Source organism: Rhinoraja longicauda, chromosome 1 (assembly GCF_053455715.1).
Source record: "Rhinoraja longicauda isolate Sanriku21f chromosome 1, sRhiLon1.1, whole genome shotgun sequence".
NCBI classification, from domain to species: Eukaryota; Metazoa; Chordata; class Chondrichthyes; order Rajiformes; family Arhynchobatidae; genus Rhinoraja; species Rhinoraja longicauda.
Genome location: NC_135953.1, coordinates 16,178,961 through 16,201,709, shown reverse-complemented (window position 1 = coordinate 16,201,709; position 22,749 = coordinate 16,178,961). Strand labels below are relative to the sequence as shown.

Genomic DNA, 22,749 nt, shown 5'->3' with positions numbered 1-22,749 from the left:
CAGATGCAGAAGGCATTTAGACTGCCTTTTAACTTAGCATTTTAATATTTTTCTGTACTCTGGCTCTATGGCTGCTTGCCCTTGTTTCTGCTGCCTATTTATTTTTCTTATTTCAAATTTCTTTTGCCAGCTTTGTTTCTCTTCCACCTGACACTCCTCCCTTGGCAATAAGAGGGTATTTCTTAAAAAATTGAAGTATATGCTAAAATCATCTGATCAGATTGGGGAAATATATTTAAAGAAGACACATAACTGTGGCCTTAACAAATAGATGCATAGAGTACAAGAGCAAAGAAGTCAGAATGAATCTTTGATATAAAAGGGTCTGATCTAATTGCTCCAAAGCTGGACAACTGTGACCAGTTCGGGTGCAACCCTTCAGGAATATTGTGAACGCTTTAGCGAGGAATACAGAAGAGATTTTCAATGATTTGGATGTGAACATCCAGGGCAAGATTAGCAAGTTTGCTGATGATTCCAAAGTGGGTGGATGATACCAAAGTGGGTAGTGAAGATGGTTGTGAAAGATTGCAGCAGGATCTGGATCGATTGGCCACGTGGGCTGAGGAATGGTTGATGGAATTTAATACAGAGAAGTGTGAGGTGTTGCATTTTGGGATGTTTAACAAGGGCAGGACCTACACAGTAAATGGTAGGCCTCTGGGGAGTGTTGTAGAGCAGCGGGATCTAGGAGTACAGGTGCATGGCTCCTTGAAGGTTGAGTCGCAGGCAGATAAGGTGGTCAAAAAGGGTTTTGGCCCATTGGCTTTCATCAGTCACATATTGAGTATAGAAGTTGGGAGGTCATGTTGGAGTTGTATAAGATGTTGGTGAGACTGCATTTAGAATATTGTGTTCAGTTCTGGGTTCAGAGAAGATTTACGAGGGTCTTGCCGGGACTAGAGCGTATGAGCTATAGGGAGAAGTTGAGTAGGCTGGGTCTCTATTCCTTGGAGCGCAGGAGGATGAGGGGTGATCTTATAGAGGTGTATAAAATCATGAGAGGAATAGATCGGGTAAATGCACAGAATCTCTTGCCCAGAGTAGGGGAATCAAGGACCATAAGTTCAAGGTGAAGGGGAAAAGATTTAATAGGAATCTGAGGGGTAACTTTTTCACACAAAGGGTGGTGGATGTATGGAACAAGCTGCCAGATAAGGTACTTGAAGCTGGGACTATCCCAATGTTTAAGAAACAGTTAATCAGGTACATGGATAGGACAGGTTTGGAGGGATATGGACCAAGCGCAGGCAGGTGGGACTAGTGTAGCTGGGACATGTTGGCCAGTGTGGGCAAGTTAGGCCGAAGGACTTGTTTCCGCACTGTATCATTCTATGACTCCATGATTCTATGACTAACGAAGATGGGTTGTTATCCTTGGAATGGTGATGGTTGGAAACAAATCGGGTAAAGTTATTTAAATATCACTAAGGCTTTAGAGGCAGTAAACAGATAAATTATTATCATCAATGAAGAGGGCAGGAACTGGACAGTATAAAAAGAATAGCTGCCAAGCGAAAAATTACTTTTTTACGCAGCAAATGGATATGGTATGGATTAAACTGACAGGGTGGATGTACAGAAACGAAATGCAGATATGCCAAAGATAGACACAAAGTCTGAAATAGTGTCCCAACTCGAAACATCACCCGTCCTTTTTCTCCAGGGATTGCTGCCTGATTTGCTGAGTTACTCCAGCATATTGTGTCTGCCTAACAAAAACCTTAATTGGTTGGCCATTCTACCCCTCTGTTATCAGGCTTCTTAGCAGTCCTTCCATAAGCTATTGTCTACCTTCAATTTAAACCAGTATCTGCAGTTCTTTCCTACATAATCTGCAGTTTCTTTCCATACATCCACTCGTATCCCTGTAAGACGGAGAATTAGAGTTTTGTTGCCATACATTGGACCGGTGCAGACTTTACGGGCCAAATGGCTGCCTTTTCTTTTCTTTAAATCTGTCCAGTGACAACTGTGCTGCTTTTTTTTAGTTCTTTTGATTGCTATTTGGATAGGCATTTTTATCTCTCGTGTTTTTATCTCAACTGTTGACTTTGTTCTGATACAATGTTCTGTTTAAGGGGGGCAGTTGAACTTGTTTGGTTGATTTAAATTCATACAAAGTTGTTGGTGGGAAAAGAATAGGGTGTATTTATGTAAAACATAGCTTTAAATTGTTTCAATGCATTGTATAGCCATAATGTAGCTCTCTTTCAATGCGTTTCAAAAAGACAAGATAGAATTATCTAGAAAGTGCAGTTATTTTTCTCAGCTTATAACTATGTTCTCTCGCTTTAAACTCCCTACCCTGTGATTATAATTTGGTTCTACTTAACTTTATTATGTAACAGGACAAATATTATGGGAGTAAAGGTTCTGAAATGGGATGATCAGAATATTGATTTAACAAAAGTGGACGAGAAAACACAACTTGTTGGCAATGAGTCACAGTACATTAGGATGCACAAGAAAATTCGAGTGATGCAGGGTAATGTTCCCACAGTAATAATGGGTGAAACTGTTATCTCATCTTCAAGATGTTGAAGTTGTACTCAGAGTATTGTGTAGTTCTGGTTGCCTAGCTGTAGGAAGGATGTGATTGAGCTAGAAAGGGTGCACAAAAGATTTGCAAGAAACGTACAGGGACTGGAGGGCATGTTATTAGGATAGAATGAATAACCTGGGATATTTTTCCCAGGAGTGGAGTAGGCTAGGAACCTTAGAGGTATATGAATGAATGAATAAGTTTATTGGCCAAGTATGTGCATATACAAGGAATGTGCCTTGGTGCTCCGCTCACAAATGACAACACAAACATACAGTTAACAATTAAGAATAAAGCATAAACACATCAAAGCAATAAAGATATAAAATCATGAGGGGCATAGATAAGATGAATGGCCGCAGTCTTTTCCCCGGGGTAAGGGAATCTAAAAGTGGGGTGCTAAGGTTTGAGAGGGGAAACATTTAAAGGGGACCTAAGGAACAGGTTCATCACACAGGAAAGATTTTGCATATATGGAATTGGCTACTGGGGTAAATGGTAGGGGCAACTACAACATTAAAAGAAAATTAGACAGGTATGTGGATAAGAAGGTTTTAAAGGGGATGGACCAAATCCAGGCAAATAGACCATGTTTGGCATGGATGAGTCTGGCTGAAGGGACTGTTTCTATGTTCCATCAATCTGTATGTGAATGACAAATTGCAAAATGTGCTTACGGGGTATAGATTAGGCACTTTGACCAAACACAATTAGCAATGATAAATAGATTTTATTTACTAATATGATGAAACTCTGTGGTTAGACTGTTACAATTTCGCTTTTGCATATAGTGAAATGGGAGGAATAATGTGGGTGTATAAAGTGTAAAGAAACTTGTAAACACTTAAACATTGGCTTCTGGAACTTTGAGAAATTTGGGAAATAGCCTTGCAGCTGGTGAACCATTTTGGAAGTGTCATCACTGTCGTAATCAATTTTTGCATACATCACAATAGGATTGTGACAGTATATTCCATTTTTATTGAAGTTTTTTGTAGTAGAATTTATTTTTGCAACAATGATGTACAGAAGGATATTGGGCTCCTAGTCCATAGCTCGCAGAAATGCAAGATGATAGATTGGTAAATAAGTCATATGATATGCTTGCCTTCATTGGTTCGGGCATTGTATAAGAGTCGGGAAATCATGATGCAGCTCTATAGGACTTCAGTTAGGCCATATTTTGAGTCTTGCGTGCTTTTCTGGTCACCTATTACAGGAAAGATGTGGAGGCTTTGGAGAAGGTGCAGAAGAGGTTTACCAGAATGCTGCATGAATTGGAGGGTATTGGCTGCAAGGGAGGTTGGATAAACTTAGGTTGTCTTTTCTGAATGCTGGAGTTTGAGGGGAGACCAGATAGAAGTATATAAAATTATCAGATACATCTCAGGGTGGAAAAACTTAAAGAAATTAGTATTGGTTATAAAAACCAGAGTTAAAGAAATTACTGGGTCTGAACAATGAAATTCTCCAGGAGCTAATGAAATAGGTTTTGAAGGAGGCGACAATGGAGATGAGAGAGAGATGTCTTTCTCCACAGACCAGGTGAGAAATGAACTCTGGAAGATCAATGCGAGGAAGGCAGCTGGTCTGGGTGGCATCAGCTCGAGGCTCCTCAAGTCTTGTGCGGAATAGCTGAGCGTGTCTTCAATCTGAGCCTGCAACTGGGGAGAGTTCCACAGCTGTGGAAAACATCCTGCGTGGTACGGGTACCAAAGACGCCGCACCCGAAGGAACTCAACAGCTACAGGCTGGTGGCAATGACATCACACCTGATGAAGACACTGGAGCGTCTGGTCCTCGCCAATCTCCGCCCCCTGGTAAGACCATCAATGGATCCGCTGCAGTTCGCCTACCAGACTCGCATCGGGGTGGAGGACGCAATCATCTACCTACGGAACAGAGCTCGTTCACACCTGGAGAAGCCGGATAGCACTGTGCGAATCATGTTCTTTGATTTCTCCAGTGCATTCATCACCATCCAGCCGGGGCTTCTGGGGGGCAAGCTGGAGCGCACAGCAGTGGATCACCACCTCACATCCTGGATTCTGGACTACCTCACCAACCGACCACAGTATGTGAGGACAAAGGACCTGGTCTTGGACATGGTGGTCTGCAGCACTGGGGTTCCACAGGGAACAGTGCTGGCGCTATTCTTGTTCACCCTGTACACTGTGGACTTCAGGCACAGCTCTGCAGACTCCTATCTACAGAAGTTCTCCGACGACTCTGCCATCGTCGGCCTCATCACAGGCGACTAGGATAGGGCTTACAGAGAACTGATCAAGGAGTTTGTGGACTGGTGCCAGCGGAACTGCCTCCGGATCAACGTGGGGAAAACCAGGGAGATGGTGGTAGATTTCCGCAGGCACAGCCAGGTCCACCCAACACCGGTGAACATTGAGGGAATGGACATTGAGAGGGTGGATTCTTATGTACCTGGGTGTCTACCTCAACAATAAACTGGACTGGACTGAAAACACCAATGCGCTATACAGAAAGGGCCAGAGCAGACTTTATCTGCTAAGGAGACTCGGGTCCTTTGGAGTGCAGGGGGCACTCCTAAGGACCTTCTACAACATGGTGGCTGCATCGGCCATCTTCTATGGAGTGGTCTGCTGGAGCAGCAGCATCTCAGCGGCCGGAGGGAAGAGACTCGACAAGCTGGTCAGGAAGGCCAGCTCTGTCCTGGGTTGCCCCCTCGACTCAGTGCAGGTGGTGGGAGAGAGGAGGATAATGGCAAAGCTAACATTGCTGCTGGACAACGACTCCCACCCCATGAAGGACACTGTCACTGCACTGAGTAGCTCCTTCAGTGACAGACTCCTTCACCCCAAGTGCGTGAAGGAGATGTATAGGAGGTCCTTCCTTCCCGCTGCTGTGAGACTGCACAACCAGCACTGCTCCCAGCAGACGAGTCAACAATAACAGCTAAGAACACACAGAAAACTGATGACAATTTATGTATCTTTTATTTAAAATGAATGCTCTCTTGCTGTACACTTTGCAGCTGTAACACTGTAAATTTCCACGGTGTGGGACGAATAAAGGAATATATATGATTCCCACCAAAATTCCATAGTCTGGTACTGTTCCCAGATGTAATGCCATTATTTAAGAATACAAAACTATAAATCAGTTAGAAAATGTTGGTATCCATTTTAAAGGATCCAGTTTTTAGGATTTTTGTAGATTTATGTGCAGAAAATTATGTCTTAACAAATCTGGTGTAAATTTCTGAGGTAATTTACAAAATTGTTAAGTGCAAACCAGTTGAGGAGGTGAGGTATTTTATCTTTCAGAAGATCTTTGATAAAATTCCATACAAAGTGTTCAACTAAATTTGATCACATGAAATTGGTATTCGTTTATTATTGTCATGGTTTTGGGAAATGTTGTAGAGCAGAGGGATCTTGGAGTGCAGGTGCAAGGTTCCTTGAAGGTCGAGTCGCAGGTAGCTAAGGTGGTCAAAAAGGCTTTTGGTACATTGGCCTTCTTCAGTCAAAGTATTGAGTCTAGAGATTGGAGGTCATGTTGGCAGTTGTATAAGGTATTGGTGAGACTGCACTTAGAGTATTGTGTTCAGTTCTGGGCACCATGTTATAAGAAAGATGTCAAGCTGGAAAGTGTACAGAGACGATTTACTAGGATGTTGCCAGGACTCGAGGGTCTGAGCTATAGGGAGTGCTTGAGTAGGATGGGACTCTATTCCTTGGAATGCAGGAGGATGAGGGGCGATCTAATAGAGGTGTATAAAATCATGAGAGGAATAGATCAGGTAAATGCAGAGTCTCTTGCCCAGAGTAGGTGAATCGAGGACCAGAGGACATAGGTTTAAGGTGAAGGGAAAAAGATTTAATGGGAATCTGAGGGGTAACGTTTTCACACAAAGGGTGGTGGGTGTATGGAACAAGCTGTCTGAGGAGATACTTGAGGCTGAGACTATCCGAATGTTTAAGAAGCAGTTAGGCAGGTATCTGGATCAGACAGGTTTGGAGGGAAACGGACCAAACATAGGCAGGTGGGACAAGTGTTGATTAAGGTGACATGTTGTCGGTGTGGGCAACTCTATGGTGGAAATCTTTGTTCTGCATGCTATCCAGATAGATCATACCATCCATGGTAATGCTTTCAGAATTAGAAGAGATGTATTCCACAATTTATCGCATTTTTGGTCACACACGTGACTAAGAATGGCCCTAAAATATAATTACAAGTAAGCTCTCACTCCGAAGGAAGGACATGCTTACAATGAAAGGATTGTAGACGAGATTACTTGCAGATTGATTAAGGTGATAATAGGTTTATCATGTTGATATGAGAAGACATTAAGCAGACTAAGCCAATAATCTGACTTGGAGAAACCAAAACGCAAATTGAATGACTGCTTTGCAGACTCTGGTCATCTGACACTTTAATTCTGCACCCATTCCCACTCTGCCATCTGTCTTTTGGTCTCTTACAGTGTTCCAACAATACCTGCCGAATATTCGATAAGCAATAACAAAACATCACTGGGTACATTGAGGCTCTTGGAATGTTATGTTAAATTTAACAATTTCCTGTTTGTTGTAACTTCCAGTTTCAGTTTCTTTTCTTTTGTGTTTCCCACTGCTGTTTTTTTTTTTAAGCGGTTTCTCCATTCTGCCTCTCTGCAGCATGTTTTCTCACTTTTCTAGTTCTGATGAAAGATCCTTACATGGAATGTCTACACTTGCTTCTTTTGCCTTTGGATGCTGTTTGGTCCTCTGGGCATTTCAGCATCCAAAGACCTTTACTTCTCTTTTGGGTTTAGCAGAATGAAAGGTAATAGCATTGAAACACAAAATTCTTGTAGGGTACGATGAGTAAACGCGTGTCAATGCCAAAAATGAAGGGTCATTGTCTCAAAATAAGATGTTGATAAATGAGTACAGATGAGAAAAAAAATCTTTAGTCAGGTAATAATAAATCTTTGGATTTCTCCATCGGAAGAGCTGTGGAGGCTTGGCAGCTGTATATTCATGAAAGAATTGAGGGAAGCACGGTAGCGCAGCGGTAGAGTTGCTGCTTTACAGCGAATGCAGCGCCGGAGACTCAGGTTTGATCCTGACTACGGGTGCTGCACTGTAAGGAGTTTGTACGTTCTCCCCGTGACCTGCGTGGGTTTTCTCCGAGATCTTCGGTTTCCTCCCACACTCCAAAGACGTACAGGTATGTAGGTTAATTGGCTGGGTAAATGTAAAAATTGTCCCTAGTGGGAGTAGGATAGTGCTAATGTGCGGGGATCGCTGGGCGGCACGGACTTGGTGGGCCGAAAAGGCCTGTTTCCGGCTGTATATATATGATATATGATATATGATATGATGAAATGGGCGTTAGTGGAGGGAAATGATGTTGAAATTAAATTTCAGTCATGATCTTAATGAATGGCAAAATAGGCACAATTGTCATGTTACATAAAGAGTTAATAACGTTATTTACATATCACTGTGTTAAAGTCCAATAGAATACAACATTATTTCTTCCATTTTCCCAAATATTAGAAAGGAATGGAGGCACTGATTTAAATAAGTAGTCAAAACAATTATTATAAATCGAAGGTAGACACAAAATGCTGGAGTAACTCAGCGGGACAGGCAGCATCTCTGGCGAGAAGGAATGGGTAACGTTTCGGGTCAAGACCTTCAGACTCTCAACCCGAAATGTCACCCATTCCTTCTCTCCAGAAATGCTGCCTGTCCTGCTGAGTTACCCCAGCATTTTGTGTCTATCTTCGATTTAAACCAGCATCTGCAGTTCTTTCCTACACAATTATTATAAATGTTCCCTATTATCTTGAATGTAATTTGAAACTTGGCCTTATCAGGATGTTTATATAACACATAAACATTAATACAATCAAATATATATCAGCACAGTTATCAGTAAATTGTATCAATTTTTAGTTATCTAACAATGTCTAGGATCATTTTTTTAACCTTTATGTTTAGAAGTTGAACCTTTTAAGATAAAGCAAGACCAGGAAAGTTAGGGATTAACATATACTTTCACCTGCAACTGAAAGGTTTGAAGCTTCTTTTCTCTTAGATATTCTACATTAGAAATAAATGTTTGGGTTTTCAGCTGGTCTTAATTTGACCATTATTGACATCAAGGATTGTTGCACGAGGAAATAGAAATTTCAGCAACATGTATGCATAGATTTTGAGCTTAAAGTTTAGATATTTTGGAAATGTTTAGAAAGGGCTTTTGCTGTGCATCTGCTTCTTTATGAGCAGAGCTGTATGTAGGAATAATGGATATGAGTTACCAATTTATAAAAATTAAAATGTATGTATTTTTTTCTTTTCTATATGACATTAGGTCAAGATGTTGAGTTGTCAGGGACCTTGTCGCTTGTTTTGTCTCAGTGTTGCAAAAGAATAAAAGACACAGTTCAAAAACTGGCCTCGGACCACAAGGACATTCATTGCAGTGTTTCACGAGTAGGGAAAGCCATTGACCGGGTAAGTTCATAGTTTGTATGGACTCTGTCCACTGTTTGTCATAGACGTTTCAGTTGCATTCCGTTTACCTACCTGGAACTAGGTTTGTATGAATAGCTTGTAAAAACAGTTGTTTTTTTGTGTTTTGATTTTACCATGAGCAGAAAAGTAATCATTGTTCTTGTTCATTATTTTTTTATTTTATTGGAAATGTTCTTTCTTAGAAGTGGGTTTTTCCTTTCTCAATCTTTTCATTGTCTTATTGAGTACGAGTCATATTTGTAAGGAATGATGCCATATGCAGGCCATTTGAATAAAAAGCTAGAGAAAAAAACTGTTATTAAAACACATGTTTGATGAAAGGAGAATGGTGAACCTACTTTCATCACTCTTGAGCTAACAGTGAGCAGAGGCTTTGATCCTGGGAACATGAGTGGTGGCTGTTGATGTATGCCCAGGATTCTCAGCACTAGCACTCCATGGCCACATTTGAGTGTGCCATTCACTATTTTGTACCCAGAACCTGGTATTACTTGGGGTTTTTTAATCCACTATGACATTGTTCTGGCCATGTATTAAAAACTTGTTTGTGTTTTTGAAGAAGTGTCATGGAAGCAAAGATGATTGAAGATAAGGTAATGGATGTTGTCCACATGAACTTTAGTAAGGCATTTGACAAGGTCCATGGTAGGCTGATCCAGAAGGATGAGATGCATAGCATCCATCTTGACTTGGTAATTGGTTTCAAGATGGCTTAGCCAGGCAAGATGGAAGGTAGTGGTGGAGGGGTGTTTTCTCCGAGGTCTGTGACTACTAGTGATTAACAGGCATCAGTGCTGGGACTTCTGTTTATGATATATATATATAAATGACGGATGAAAATGTAGATGGACCGATGCGCAAACTTGTAGATGACACAAAAATGGATGGAGTAGTGGACAGTGAGGAAGGTTTTCAAAACACAGCAGAATATGCACCAGTTGCAGATATGGGCAGAGAAAAGGCAGATGAAGTTTAAGTCTGACATAAGGTGTTGCACTTTGAGGTCAAATGTAAGGGAAAAGTATACAGTAAATCACAGGATCATTTGGAACATTTATATATAGAGGAATGTTGGAGTCTAAATCCATTTCTCTCTACAAATAGCAATGCAAATGGATAGGATGGTGAAGGTGGTGTATAACATGCTTGTTTCCATCTCAGGGAGTCATGATGCAGTTGTAGAAAACTTTGGTTAAGCTAAATTTGCACTATGGTGTGCAGTTTTAATATTACAGAAAGGATGTGAAGTTTGGGAGAGGGTGCAAAAGAGATTCGCAAGGATATTACCTGGATTGTGTGTGCCGAGATTGGCCAAACTTGGATTGTTTCCTCTTGAGGCTGACGGGAGACCTGATAAAAGTTTATAAAAGTTTATAAAAAGATTACGAGAGGCATAAACAGGACAGTTGATCAGAATCATTCTCTCAGGGCAAAATGTTGACTACTAGAGGGCATAGCTTTAAGGAGGGATCAGAAAGTTCAAAGGAGATACGTGGGGCCAATATTGTTTTATACAGAGAATGGTAGGTGCCTGGACCACACTGCCCAGGGTAGGGTGGGGATGGGACAGACGCAATAGTGCCATTTAAGAGATGTTTAGACAGGTGCGTGAAGATGGAGAGGTATGGACCATGTGCAGGCAGAGGGTGTTAATTAGGCCCAGATATCGTGGCCTAGAAGGCATGTTCCTGTGGTGTAGTGTTCTCTTTTCTATGCAATAAGTGGTCCTGGAAAGGAACGTCTTAAGAGCCACTGACTCTTTATATCAATGAGTGGCCCTGATGGCAGAATAGGCTCCCTATGGTTTTTGACGAGGTTTCAAAATATCCACGTCATACTATTTTTCTTTTGATTGTGCTGCCATCCGTTGATAATTGGGGAAAGCTTTGAGGCAGTGATGCAACCTTGTTTGACACTAGACATCACTAGGATTGGTTCTCTTATTAACCAGTGCTTAGTATCATTGATCAATATCATGGAACATATTAATTTCTGTGTGATAATGGTTCCACTATTTTTCCAATTAATGAAGTCAAAGGCGACAGGGAGGTTGAAAAAGATCATGAATGGTGATGTTTTGTTACCTCCAATTTTTTTGGTGTTGTCATGGTTCATTTCTACTATGCCTCTAGATAGATGAAATTGTCATGGTGATTTAAGGATCAGGTCTTTAGCATTGGCAGAAGGCAGTTGAGAAAGACCCTGGCTACACATTTCCCAATGTCCATAATTAGTATCATCTTCAGAGAAAAGATAATAATAAGTAGATGTTATTAAAATTAAGGATAGAAGAAATGTATGTTGCATTGCTCGCTCCAGATGTTAGGATGTATCTTGTTCATAAAAGGCTGCTCGGGCTTTTACATGTCTGCGATAGAGTGAAAACAATTTAAACTGTTGGCTTGCAGTTGTTTCTACGGTTAATCCCTACATTTTAAACATTTCAACTATTTACACTTTCTTATTTTATTTTTCATGTTCCTGCTCTCCAATTTTTTCCTTTCTGTTTGTCTTGTCTTATTTAACTCAAATTCAAACTCCTAAACCTCATTGGTTAAAGAGATGAGCTGTCATTCTGTAATGTCCCATGTGCCCCTTTGCCCTCACAAATCCATTAACTGAAGAATAGCAGAGCAGATTAATAGGTTGTCACGCTTACTCCATTTTCTATTTATGTTCTTTATTGAAATGTAGTTTGGTGCTGCTAATTCAAAGAATAATAAGATTTAAGAATTACTCTTTTAAATTAAGATTTCATTAGATTGTGATATCGATTTATCCTATCAGAATTTACTAAAATATACTAAAATATTGTGAACATCTAAGAAATAGTATGTGTACATCCAATTAGTGTAAAATTACTTTGCCCACGACTATAACAAATCGTAAAGTTTGTAATTGCTTCTGCTTAACCCAAGTAAATAAATGCAAATATATACAAATATATTTGGTATCAATCAACTAAAAATGGAGATAAGAGCATTTAATTAAAGGATAGTACACGAGTATTAAAAGTTAAAACATGTTAATGTAACATATGTAAATTAGTAATTTTTAAAGAATTCAAAATCTTGGCTAAGATTTCCAAAGCACTGTTACACGCCATTACATATGTGATTATTTATTTGTTATGAAGGTACAATATACCAATAACAACCCCCTTTGTATTTCTATTTCATAAAGATGGGAGAAGTGGTTTGTTGGCCTTTTTCTGATTGTTTTCGTGCAATTTATAGCACTGGCTGTACGTCTTTTTGTTTTTATTTTCCTTCTGATGGCATTCTTTGTTATGACATAATACCAGAGGCACTGAATTATTTCCTGGCATTTATTTGGCCTCAAAGGTAATTTTGTGGTTTGTTGCATTAGGTGCAAGATGGAGCAAGCCTCCAATGTCATTTTAGATTAATTTTGATTTTATGGGACATGGGTTGCTAAGCAAAGCTAACCAGATTTTTCCGATTTTGTTGTTGCCTTCCAGAAAGATGGGTTGAACCACTGCTTTGAACTGCTATAGTTGTTCTAATGAAGGCACACTCTGTAGGTGTTGTTATTTTTCGGGAGGTCTAGAATTTAGTCTGAGTGAAAGTAAAAGAATGGTAATCCAAGTTATTATGGTATTTGATTTGGAGTAGAACATGCATGTAATTCCCATGCAACTGCTGTCCATTGTGTTCACATGTTTGAGTACACGGTTCGTGATTAGTGAATTTTGTAAATGGTGCACATTGCAACTACAATGCACTTGCAGAAAGGAGTGGATGTTCCAGGCAGTGAGTGAGGTGTCAGTCACTTGATCAGTTTTGTCCTGGATCATGTGAGCTTTTTGATTGGATTTGTGCAGCTGCAACAAACAGACACAAAGAGAATATTCTCTCTATTTCTTGATCTGCATTTGTAGATAACGGAGTCAGGAGATAAATCACTTAGATCATAGAGCATTACAGAACGTGAAAGGGCCCTTTAGCCCACAATGTCTGCCTTGAATATGATGCCAAGTCAAACTGATCTCATCTGCTTCTACCTGATCAAATACACCCATATTCCCTGCACTTCCATGTGCCCATCTAAAAGCCTCTTAAATGCCACTATTGTATCTGCCTCCACCACCATTCCTGGAAATGCATTCCCACTACTATGTTTTTTTAACAAAAACTTGCAGTCCAATCTCCATGAAACTTTAGAACTCTCAAACTACAGCTATGCCCTCTAGTGCTGGACATTTCCATCCTGGCAAAAAGGTCCTGACTCTCTACCCTATCTATGCTTCTCATAATTTTATATATTTCTATCGTCTTTCCGCAACCTCCGACATTCCAAAGAAAACAATCCAAGTCTATTCAAGCTCTCCCTGTAGCAGAAACCTAATCCAAACAGTATTCTGGTAAACCACCTCTGCACCCTCTCCAAAGCCTCCACATCCTTCCTGTAACAGGACAACCACAACTGATGAGGACATTTAACCTTTAACCTCTACTTGTAGGCCTCAATGTTTATGCAGCTGATCCATTGGTAAATTGTGCATTAATTGATGTCTTTGGTAAATTGAGCATTAATTGATGTCTGGTAAATTGTGCATTAATTGATGTCAATGCTGGTGGAATTGTCGATGGTAATTCCATCAGCATTGCAATAACTAAAGGGGACATGGTTCGATACTCCTTGCCTAGAGGTGGTGATAATGAAGCACTCATGTGGCATGAATGTGACTTGCCACTACTCAACCCATGCTTGAATGTTGCCTGGATTTGGATGCATGTTGGCATGGCATTTTATATTTTAAGATGTGTGAAGGAATTGAACATTGCAATTCTGATGGAATATACTACTTCTGACCTTTGTCAGGTCATTGATCAACAGTCAAGGTTGGTTGGCTGGATACAGCAATAGGAAACATGCAGTCATGTCGCAGAACTGAGGGGATTGATCTGTGACAGACAGACAAATATCTTACTCTATGTGCAGTATGACTATCCGGGGGAGAATTTTACCCTTTGTGCCTAGAAACTTGAAGTTTTACTGGATTTCCTTGGCATCACATTTAGGTAAATGCTTTCCTTCAAGAGGAGTCCCTCTCACTTCTCTTGAATTCAGCTTTTATCATATATCATATCATATATATACAGCGCGGAAACAGGCCTTTTCGGCCCACCAAGTCCGCGCCGCCCAGCGATCCCCGCACACTAACACTATTAACACTATCCTACACACTAGGGACAATTTTTACATTTACCCAGCCAATTTACCTACATACCTGTACGTCTTTGGAGTGTGGGAGGAAACCGAAGATCTCGGAGAAAACCCACGCAGGTCACGGGGAGAACGTACAAACTCCTTACAGTACAGCACCCGTAGTCAGGATCGAACCTGAGTCTCCGGCGCTGCATTCGCAGTAAAGCAGCAACTAGTTTGGACGAAGTTTATAACAAGCCATGGAACCAAATGGTTCTCGTGGCTATTTGTTAGATTAGATTTGTCCTATCTTTTATTTTCAAATCATATTAGCAATTTTCCACATGGTTTGTGTAGTAACCTATAGAAGCTATTTGGCCAATGATGCAGCACTGTTCTACATGTTCAGTGTTGCTTTAGTGATGTTGCCTAGTCCTTTAGCCATGGTATTGGTATTTCTTGGTATTGCATGGTTAATTGAATTGGCTGAAAAAGTATTCACTAATGATAGGGGATGTCAGGAGGAAGATGAACTGGATCATCCACTTTCAAATGACCTTAACAGGCCTTAAGTTGTCATGTGGTGGACCTTTCCATAATTAGGATGGAAATGTACTGTAGTCACCTAACACCCAAGGTGTTTAGTTACCCATCTACCAAATATTTAGGAATGTTGCCAGGCAAGTGGTTAAAGTGTCAGTGAGAAAGCATTTTGGAGATAGTGACCTTAATCTTTCAAGGTAGTTATGGTAAGGGATAAGGATGCATCAAAAGTTAATTACTGAATTGGTGGAAGGTTCAATCTTGTATCTGAAGATAGGACCTTGCAGAAGTAGACTGGGAATAGCTACTTGCAGGTAAGTGGACATCTGAGTAACAGGAAGATGTTAAGAGATATTTAGGAATTGATAAAGGAAAAAAATACTTGAGATTCCACAGATGAGGTGCCAGTTGAATGTTATTAAATGTAGTCCCTTTATTCAAGGGCAGCGTGGATAAGAGATAATTACAGTCCCATGTGTCTCATGTCAGTGGTAAGTATGTTACTGGGGAAATAAAATTCTGAGGGACAGGATTAATTAAAGAAAGTTAGCGTGGGTTTGCAAGTGCAAGATTCTGATTGAACAATGTGATTGAATATTTTGAAGAGGTAACAAAATCTGCAGATGAGGTTAGGACAGTTGAAGTCCACAGGTGTTCCAGTAAACTTTTATCAAAGCAGTTTGAACCAAAAAGTCAATATTATCAGTTGGTAAGATGACAGAGCAATGGTGGATGAAATTTAAGCCTAATAAATGTGAGATGAGGCATTTTGGCGGGACAATAAAGGTAGGAAATAAGGAGAGTGGCAGCAAGACCTTGAAGTCCAAGTTTAAGGATCACTGAAGCTGACTACGTACATAGATGAGCCAAAGAAGGCTACAAAAGTAATGTGGAGAAATAGAATTTGTGTAGATCGGTTCAGTGGATGACATGGATGTGGCGGGCCAAAGGGCCTGTTTGTGTGCTATTCAACTGATTCTATACAGTGTTGAATAAGACATGCAGGATAATTGCTGACTCTAGTTGGAGCTTTGAATGTAAGAGCAAGGAGGTTATGGTACAACTTCATAAAATGTTGGTTAGGCCACAGCGGGAGTAATGTGTGCAGTTCTTTTCACGACACCGTAGAAAGGATGTGATTCTTCTGCGCAGGATACAGAGGAGGTTCACCAGGATGTCACCTGGTATAGTGTTTCAGATTTAAGGAGAAACTGGATATGTTGGGTTGTGTTTCTTGGAATAGTTGAAGGAAGATCTGCTGTAGATATACAAAATTATGAGGAGCATAGATAGGATCAATAATAGTAAAGTATTCCTTTGGCAGGTGCTAAAATTCAAAAGTGGAGGTTTAAGATAAGAGGTGCAGAAGGATCCAAGGAGGAACTTTCACCTCGACTATGGTTGGAATCTGAAAAGCAATGCCTTGAAGTTGGAGGCAGTGCTATCACAATTTAATTTTTTTGGCTGTGGTACCTTGCATCTCAGTCGGTAAGGTATCAAAAGCTACAGACACAATGCTGTAATATAACATTTGTTTCAATTTAGTTTATTGTCACGTGTACCTGGGTACAGTGAAAAGCTTTTTGTGTACTAACCAGTCAGCAGAAAGACATTACATGATTACAATCAATCCATTTAGAGTGCATAGATAGATGATAAGGGGATAACGTTTAGTGCAAGGTAAAGCCAGCAAAGTCTGGTCAAGGATAATCCGATGGACATCAGCGTTAGATCTTCCCATCTCCTCCCCTTTCTGCTTTCCGCAGAGACTGTTCCCTCCACAACTCCCTGGATATCCAATGGGATCCCACTGCTGGCCACATCTTCCCATCTCCACCCCTTTCTGCTTTCTGCAGAGACCGCTCCCTCCATAACTCCCTGGTCAACTCGTCCCTTCTCACCCAAACCACCCCCTCCCCAGGTATTTTCCTCTGCAACTGCAGGAGATGCAACACCAGTCCCTTTACCTCTCCCCTTGAGTCCATCCAAGGACCCCGACAGTCTTTCCAGGTGAGGTAGAGGTTCACTTGCACCTCCTCCAACCTCATCTACTGTATCTGCTGTTCCAGGTGTCAACTCCTATACATCGGCGAGACCAACATTTCGCTGAACACCTCTGCTCAGTCCGCCTTAACCTATCTGATCTCCCGGTTGCTCATCACTTTAACTCCCCCTCCCATTCCCAATCTGACCTTTTGGTCTTGGGCCTCCTCCATTATCAGTGAGGCCCAGTGCAAATTGGAGGACCAGCACCTCGTATTTCACTTGGGTAGCTTACACCCCAGTGGTATGAACATTGAATTCTCTAACTTTAAATAACCCTTGCTTTCCTTCTCTCTCCATCCCCTCCCCCTTCCCAGTTCTCCCACCAGACTTACTGTCTCCGACTACATGCTATCTCTGTCTCGCCCACTCGCCTGACATCAGTCTGAAGAATGGTCCCTAGGGGTTGGCACTTACTGCTGTCCTTGCTAGTAATGCCCACAACTCATCTACATGTTCATTCAGCCTATGTCATTTTTGTTATTTGTGCAACCAATATCAGCTAATTTAACAGTTTGTGCCGATTATCCATTTAGGCTAGCTCTTTCCTCTTAACCTGTTATATGAACTGCATTGTGGTTGAAAAAAAAAAAGAATTTCTACAGAGTTCTGCTGATATAATTTTCAAAGAAAACTTTTTTTTTGTATATTCTGAAACCAAAAAACTAAATGTGATGAATGTTTATATCACTTGATTTTTACCACTATCACCCTCTACCCTCCCAAAGAACCCTACTTAAATCATTTTATTGGTCTTTTTTACTTTTGTCTAATTCCAGGTCTTTCGGCATGTTTCTCCATTCTTTATACTTACAGTAGATGCCAAATACTGCTCCTTTTATCCACGAATGGGACAGAATTTTGCTACTAATCAGGTAAAATGTTAACCTCATCCCATTAAAAATGTTTTATTTGTTCACGAATTTTTGTAAAATGTTACTTTGGCATTGACTTATTGGGTATTTGTGAATAGCCTAGAGTCTGACGTTGTTTCACTATCTTTCAGTTCAAGCCTGCATAACTATATAATTATAATATCATAGATTGTAATACATTGATTTAGCAGGCGTTGCAGACATATACGTGCGTATATTCTTACTGATATATTATTTAGTCCAGAAATTGTTAGATATTACAATACTGAACTGTTTTATATTTTCTGGGGCCTGGGAATACCCAAGTGGTCTAAGTCTGTGTTTTTGGTAATGTTTTTTTCACATCCAGTGCAGCTCAGGCCAACCAATCTTGTTGGGAAACCCTTATTGCCACAATGTTTGGAATTTGAAGCAGTTAAAGTATAAATAATTTTCACTGGTACCAAAGTTCATAAAGGCTGGTGTTGGCTGATTAATCAGCCACATTAAACTTCATATTTTCTGGTGTCACTCTCTGCTATAGTGTAGGCAATTCAGGAAACACCAAAATATAGAAAAATTGGAATAGCAGAGGTTATTTAAAATTCCATCATTTGTGTACGACTGAAAAAAAAACACTGTCCTGTAAGATTATTGCTTTTTCTTATCTCCATTTGAGTGATTTTATTTTGGACCTGTTCCAATCCCACTACAGGGTTGGCTGCTAAAGGTTGCAAAGCAATAAGAGTGTGTTCATTTTAAGACTTTCTTAGTACCTTTGATGTGTTCTCTAATCCTAATAACAGATCTTCTGTTTGAAATATGTATGGGCATGTTTCCTATCCTTGTGTACCAAAATACTGTCACACGATGAAATCGTCCTTTAAGGATGGCAAGGCATAATGAGAAAGCAAACTGCATGAAGGAACAGATGCACATTGATTTTTAAAAGCACTTATTAGACCACAACTGGAGAAATGTTTTGTAAATATGGTCAGTTTTGAAGGAGGAAGTAAATATCTTAGAAAGTGTGCAAAAACGAAAAGAATGTTATATTTGCCTTGAATGTTAATTTACAAGGATAAAATAGATATTCTGTTCTTGAATAGGGAAAATTGATTGAAGATATGATGTTTAGTTTATTAGTGAATAAAATCATGATTGATTTAATTACGGTAAAAGCATTTAATGGAAGGGTAAAAGACAAGGATGCAGAAGTAAACATCAGGGCTTATGTGAGGGGGAAAAGCTATTTCATACGGTGAGATATAATAGTGATTGCTGGTTCTGCTTTGGCTTTCAAAAGGAAATTGTATAAATGATTTAAGGTCCTTTATAGGTTAGTCTACAAAGAAATGTCACAGACTCGATGGTTGAATTGATACTACGACGGTGACGAGTGACGAGTGACAGTGGAACAATAATGGCAGCAATTTCTGGGCATAACCCAGAAGATGCAAGATCATTTCATTCCAAAGAGGAAGAAAGATACTAAAGGGAGCAAGAGGCAACCGTGGCGGTCAAGGGAAGTTAGGGATGGAATAAAATTAAAAGAAAAGATGTATAACATAGCAAAGAGTAGCGGGAAGCCAGAGGATGGGGAAATTTTCAAAGGGCAAGAAAAGCTAACAAAAAGGGCAACACGGAGTGAAAAGATGGAGTAAGAGGGTAAGATGGCCAAGAATATAAAGAAGGATCGTAAAAGCTTCTTTAGGTATGTTAAGAGAAAAAGATTAGTAAAGACAAATGTGGGTCCCTTGTAGGCAGAAACAGGTGAAATTATTATGCGGAACAAGGAAATGGCAGAAGAGTTGAACAGGTACTTTGGTCCTGTCTTCATTAAGAAAGACACAATCTCCCAGATATACTAGAGGACAGAGGAACTGAAAGAAATTTGCTTTAGGCGAGAAATAGTATTGGGTAGACTGATGGGACTGAAGGCTGACAAATCCCCAGGGCCTGATGGCCTTCATCCTAGGGTACTCAACAAGGTGGCTCTTGAAATCGTGGACGCATTGGTAATCATTTTCCAATGTTCTATAGATTCAGGATCAGTTCCTGTGGATTGGAGGGTAGCTAATGTTTCCCACTTTTCAAGAAAGGAGCAAGAGAGGGAAAACAGGGAATTATAGTCCAGTTAGCCTGACATCAATGGTGGGGAAGATGCTGGAGTCAATTATTAAAGAAATAATAATGGCGCATTTGGATAGCAGTAAAAGGCTTGGTCCAAGTCAGCATGGATTTATGAAGGGGAAATCCTGCTTGACTAATCTTCTGGAATTTTTTGAGGATGCGACAAGTAAAATGGATGAAGCAGAGCCAGTGGATGTAGTGTATCTGGATTTTCAGAAAGCCTTTGATTAGGTCCCACACAGGAGATTAATGGGCAAAATTAGAGCATAATAACGGATTCTTTTCAGAATGGCAGGCAGTGGCGAGTGGAGTGCCGCAAGCCTTGGTGCTGAGCCCGCAACGATTTACAACATGTATTAATGATTTGGATGATGGAATTAAAAGTAACGCTTGCAAATTTGCAGAAATGAGACAAAGCTGGGTGGCCGTGTGAACTGCGAAGAGGATGTTAGGAGGTTACAGGATGACTTGGACAGGTTGAATGAGTGGGCAGATGCATGGCAGGTGCAGTATAATGTAGATAAATGTGAGGTTATCCACTTTGGCGGCAAAAACAAGGAGGCAGGTTATTATCTCAATCGTGTCAGATTAAGTAAAAGGGAAGTGCAACAAGACCTGGGTATCCTTGTACACCAGTCACTGAAAGTAAACATGCAGGTACAGCAGGCAGTGAGGAAAACTAATGGCATGTTGGCCTTTATAACAAGAGGATTTGAGTATAGGAGTAAAGAGGTCCTGCAGTTGTATAGGGCCCTGGTGAGACCATATCTGGAGTATCGTCTGTATTTTTGGTCTCCTTATTTGAGGACGGACATCCTTGCTATTGAGGCAGTGCAGCATAGGTTCACAGAGTTAATCCCCGGGATAGCGGGACTGTCATATGAAAGATTGGAATGATTGGGCTTGCATTCGCTGGAATTTAGAAGTATGAAAGGGGATCTTATAGAAAACTATAAAATTATGAAAGGACTGGACAAGCTAGATGCAGGAAAAATGTTCCCAATGTTGGGGGAGTCCAGAAGCAGGGGCCACAGTCGAAGAATAAAGGTGAGAAAAATCTTTTTCTCTCAGAGTTGTGAATTTGTGGAATTCTCAGCCACAGAAGGCAGTGGAGGCCAATACACTGATGAATTTAAAAGAGTTAGATGGAGGTCTAGGGGCTAGCGGAATCAAGGGATACGGGGAGAAGGCAGGCATAGGTTACTGATTGTGGATGATCAGCCATGATCACAATGGGCGGCACGGTAGCGCAGCGGTAGAGTTGCTGCTTTACAGCGAATGCAGCGCCGGAGACTCAGGTTCGATCCTGACTACGGGTGCTGCACTGTAAGGAGTTTGTACGTTCTCCCCGTGACCTGCGTGGGTTTTCTCCGAGATCTTCGGTTTCCTCCCACACTCCAAAGACATGCAGGTATGTAGGTTAATTGGCTGGGTAAATGTAAAAATTGTCCCAAGTGGGTGTAGGATAGTGTTAATGTACGGGGATCACTGGGCGGCACGGACTTGGAGGGCCGAAAAGGCCTGTTTCCGGCTGTATATATATGATATGATATGATATGAATGGTGGTGCTGGCTCGTAGGGCCAAGTGACCACCTCCTGCACCTATTTTCTATGTTACAACAATTTTGTGATTTGAATTGGAGTCATTCATAAAATGTCTTTGGTTATACCGTGAAATAGAGAGGAATATTAGCGTTTCATTTTAAACATGAAAACAGTATATTTATCAAATATTATTTCAGCTGCCATGGAGCATGGAAACATGCCCTTCAGCTCACCTGATCTTCTGACTTTTTTTTAATGATTACTGGCAATTGCATGTACTCAAATAATGGAATTTTGATTAATGTTCATTCAAGGCTAATTTTCTCACATTTTTTAACAGAATTTTGATGCGGATATCAGCGGAGTGGCATTAGATGGATGCTGGCAAACTGATAGTCAACGTCTTCTCAGTGAGGTGATGGTGGAACACTTCTTCAGGCAAGGAATGCTTGATGTGGCTGAGGAACTCTGTCAGGTAGGGTAATCGATACTGTTGTGGTATGCATCAAGTGCTATTATTATTCATCTGTTCCTTAGTTGCTTCTATTAATTTAACTATTTTCAGGATGAATTGCACTTTATGCTAATGTCCTTTTTCTCGTCAATCTTCTGGAAGTCGAGTGGAGTTAATTCTTCATGCACGACAAGGTGATTTGCCTTGCAGTTCCAGTTATCTGGCTTTGATCCTGATTCCCCCACCTCACCAGTGCTATGATGTTTGCATGTTCTCTCTCTGAGTTCATTCAATAACTGTATGAGCCTGTCTTCGGTACTGCGGTTCCTTTCGCATCCTGAAGATTTATTACTTTGTCGGATAATTGTCTATAGTAAAATACCCCTGGTGTGTGGCAGCAGAATCAGGATAGGGTTAATAGATGTGAGAGAGAATAGGTCACAGGGAAATAAGTGAGAGAATTGTAATGTGTCTGCGAGCCAACATAAACTTGCTACACCAGTCTTGAATGTTGCGCTGGACCTTCACCGTGACCAGTAGGACCCTGGAGAGTGTTGTTGAGCAAAGGACATAGACGTTCATAGTTCCCTGAAAATGGAATCCTCAGACATTGTTACAGTTGTTCAAGATGTTGGTGAAGCTGTACTTGCAATATTGTATTCAGTTTTTGTCACCCTGCTATAGCAAAGATATTAAGCTGGAAAGGATACAAAGATGATTTATGAGGATGTTGTCAGTACTGAAGAGCTTGAGCTATAGGAAGTGATTAGACAGGTTTGGACTTTATTCTTTGAAGCACAGCAGGCTGAGGGGTGATCTTGTGTAATTTTATTTTTCCTAGGGTAGAGAACCAAGAACAATTGGGCAAAGTTTTAAGGTGACGGGGCAGATGTAATATGAACTAAGGGGCAACTTTTCCACACAGAGGGTGGTGAGTATATGGAATGAGT

General features: G+C 40.6%; 1 protein-coding gene across 1 annotated transcript in view; it reads left to right on the top strand.

The window, feature by feature from the left end:
* LOC144599614 (E3 ubiquitin-protein ligase RMND5A) overlaps positions 1–22,749 on the top strand; it is a 48,638-nt gene that overhangs the window by 5,309 nt on the left and 20,580 nt on the right. The window contains exons 2-4 of the mRNA XM_078410765.1: positions 8,891–9,033; positions 17,592–17,687; positions 21,686–21,820. Of these exons, the coding sequence (XP_078266891.1) occupies positions 8,891–9,033; positions 17,592–17,687; positions 21,686–21,820 (374 nt within the window). The remainder of the gene's footprint in view (positions 1–8,890; positions 9,034–17,591; positions 17,688–21,685; positions 21,821–22,749) is intronic.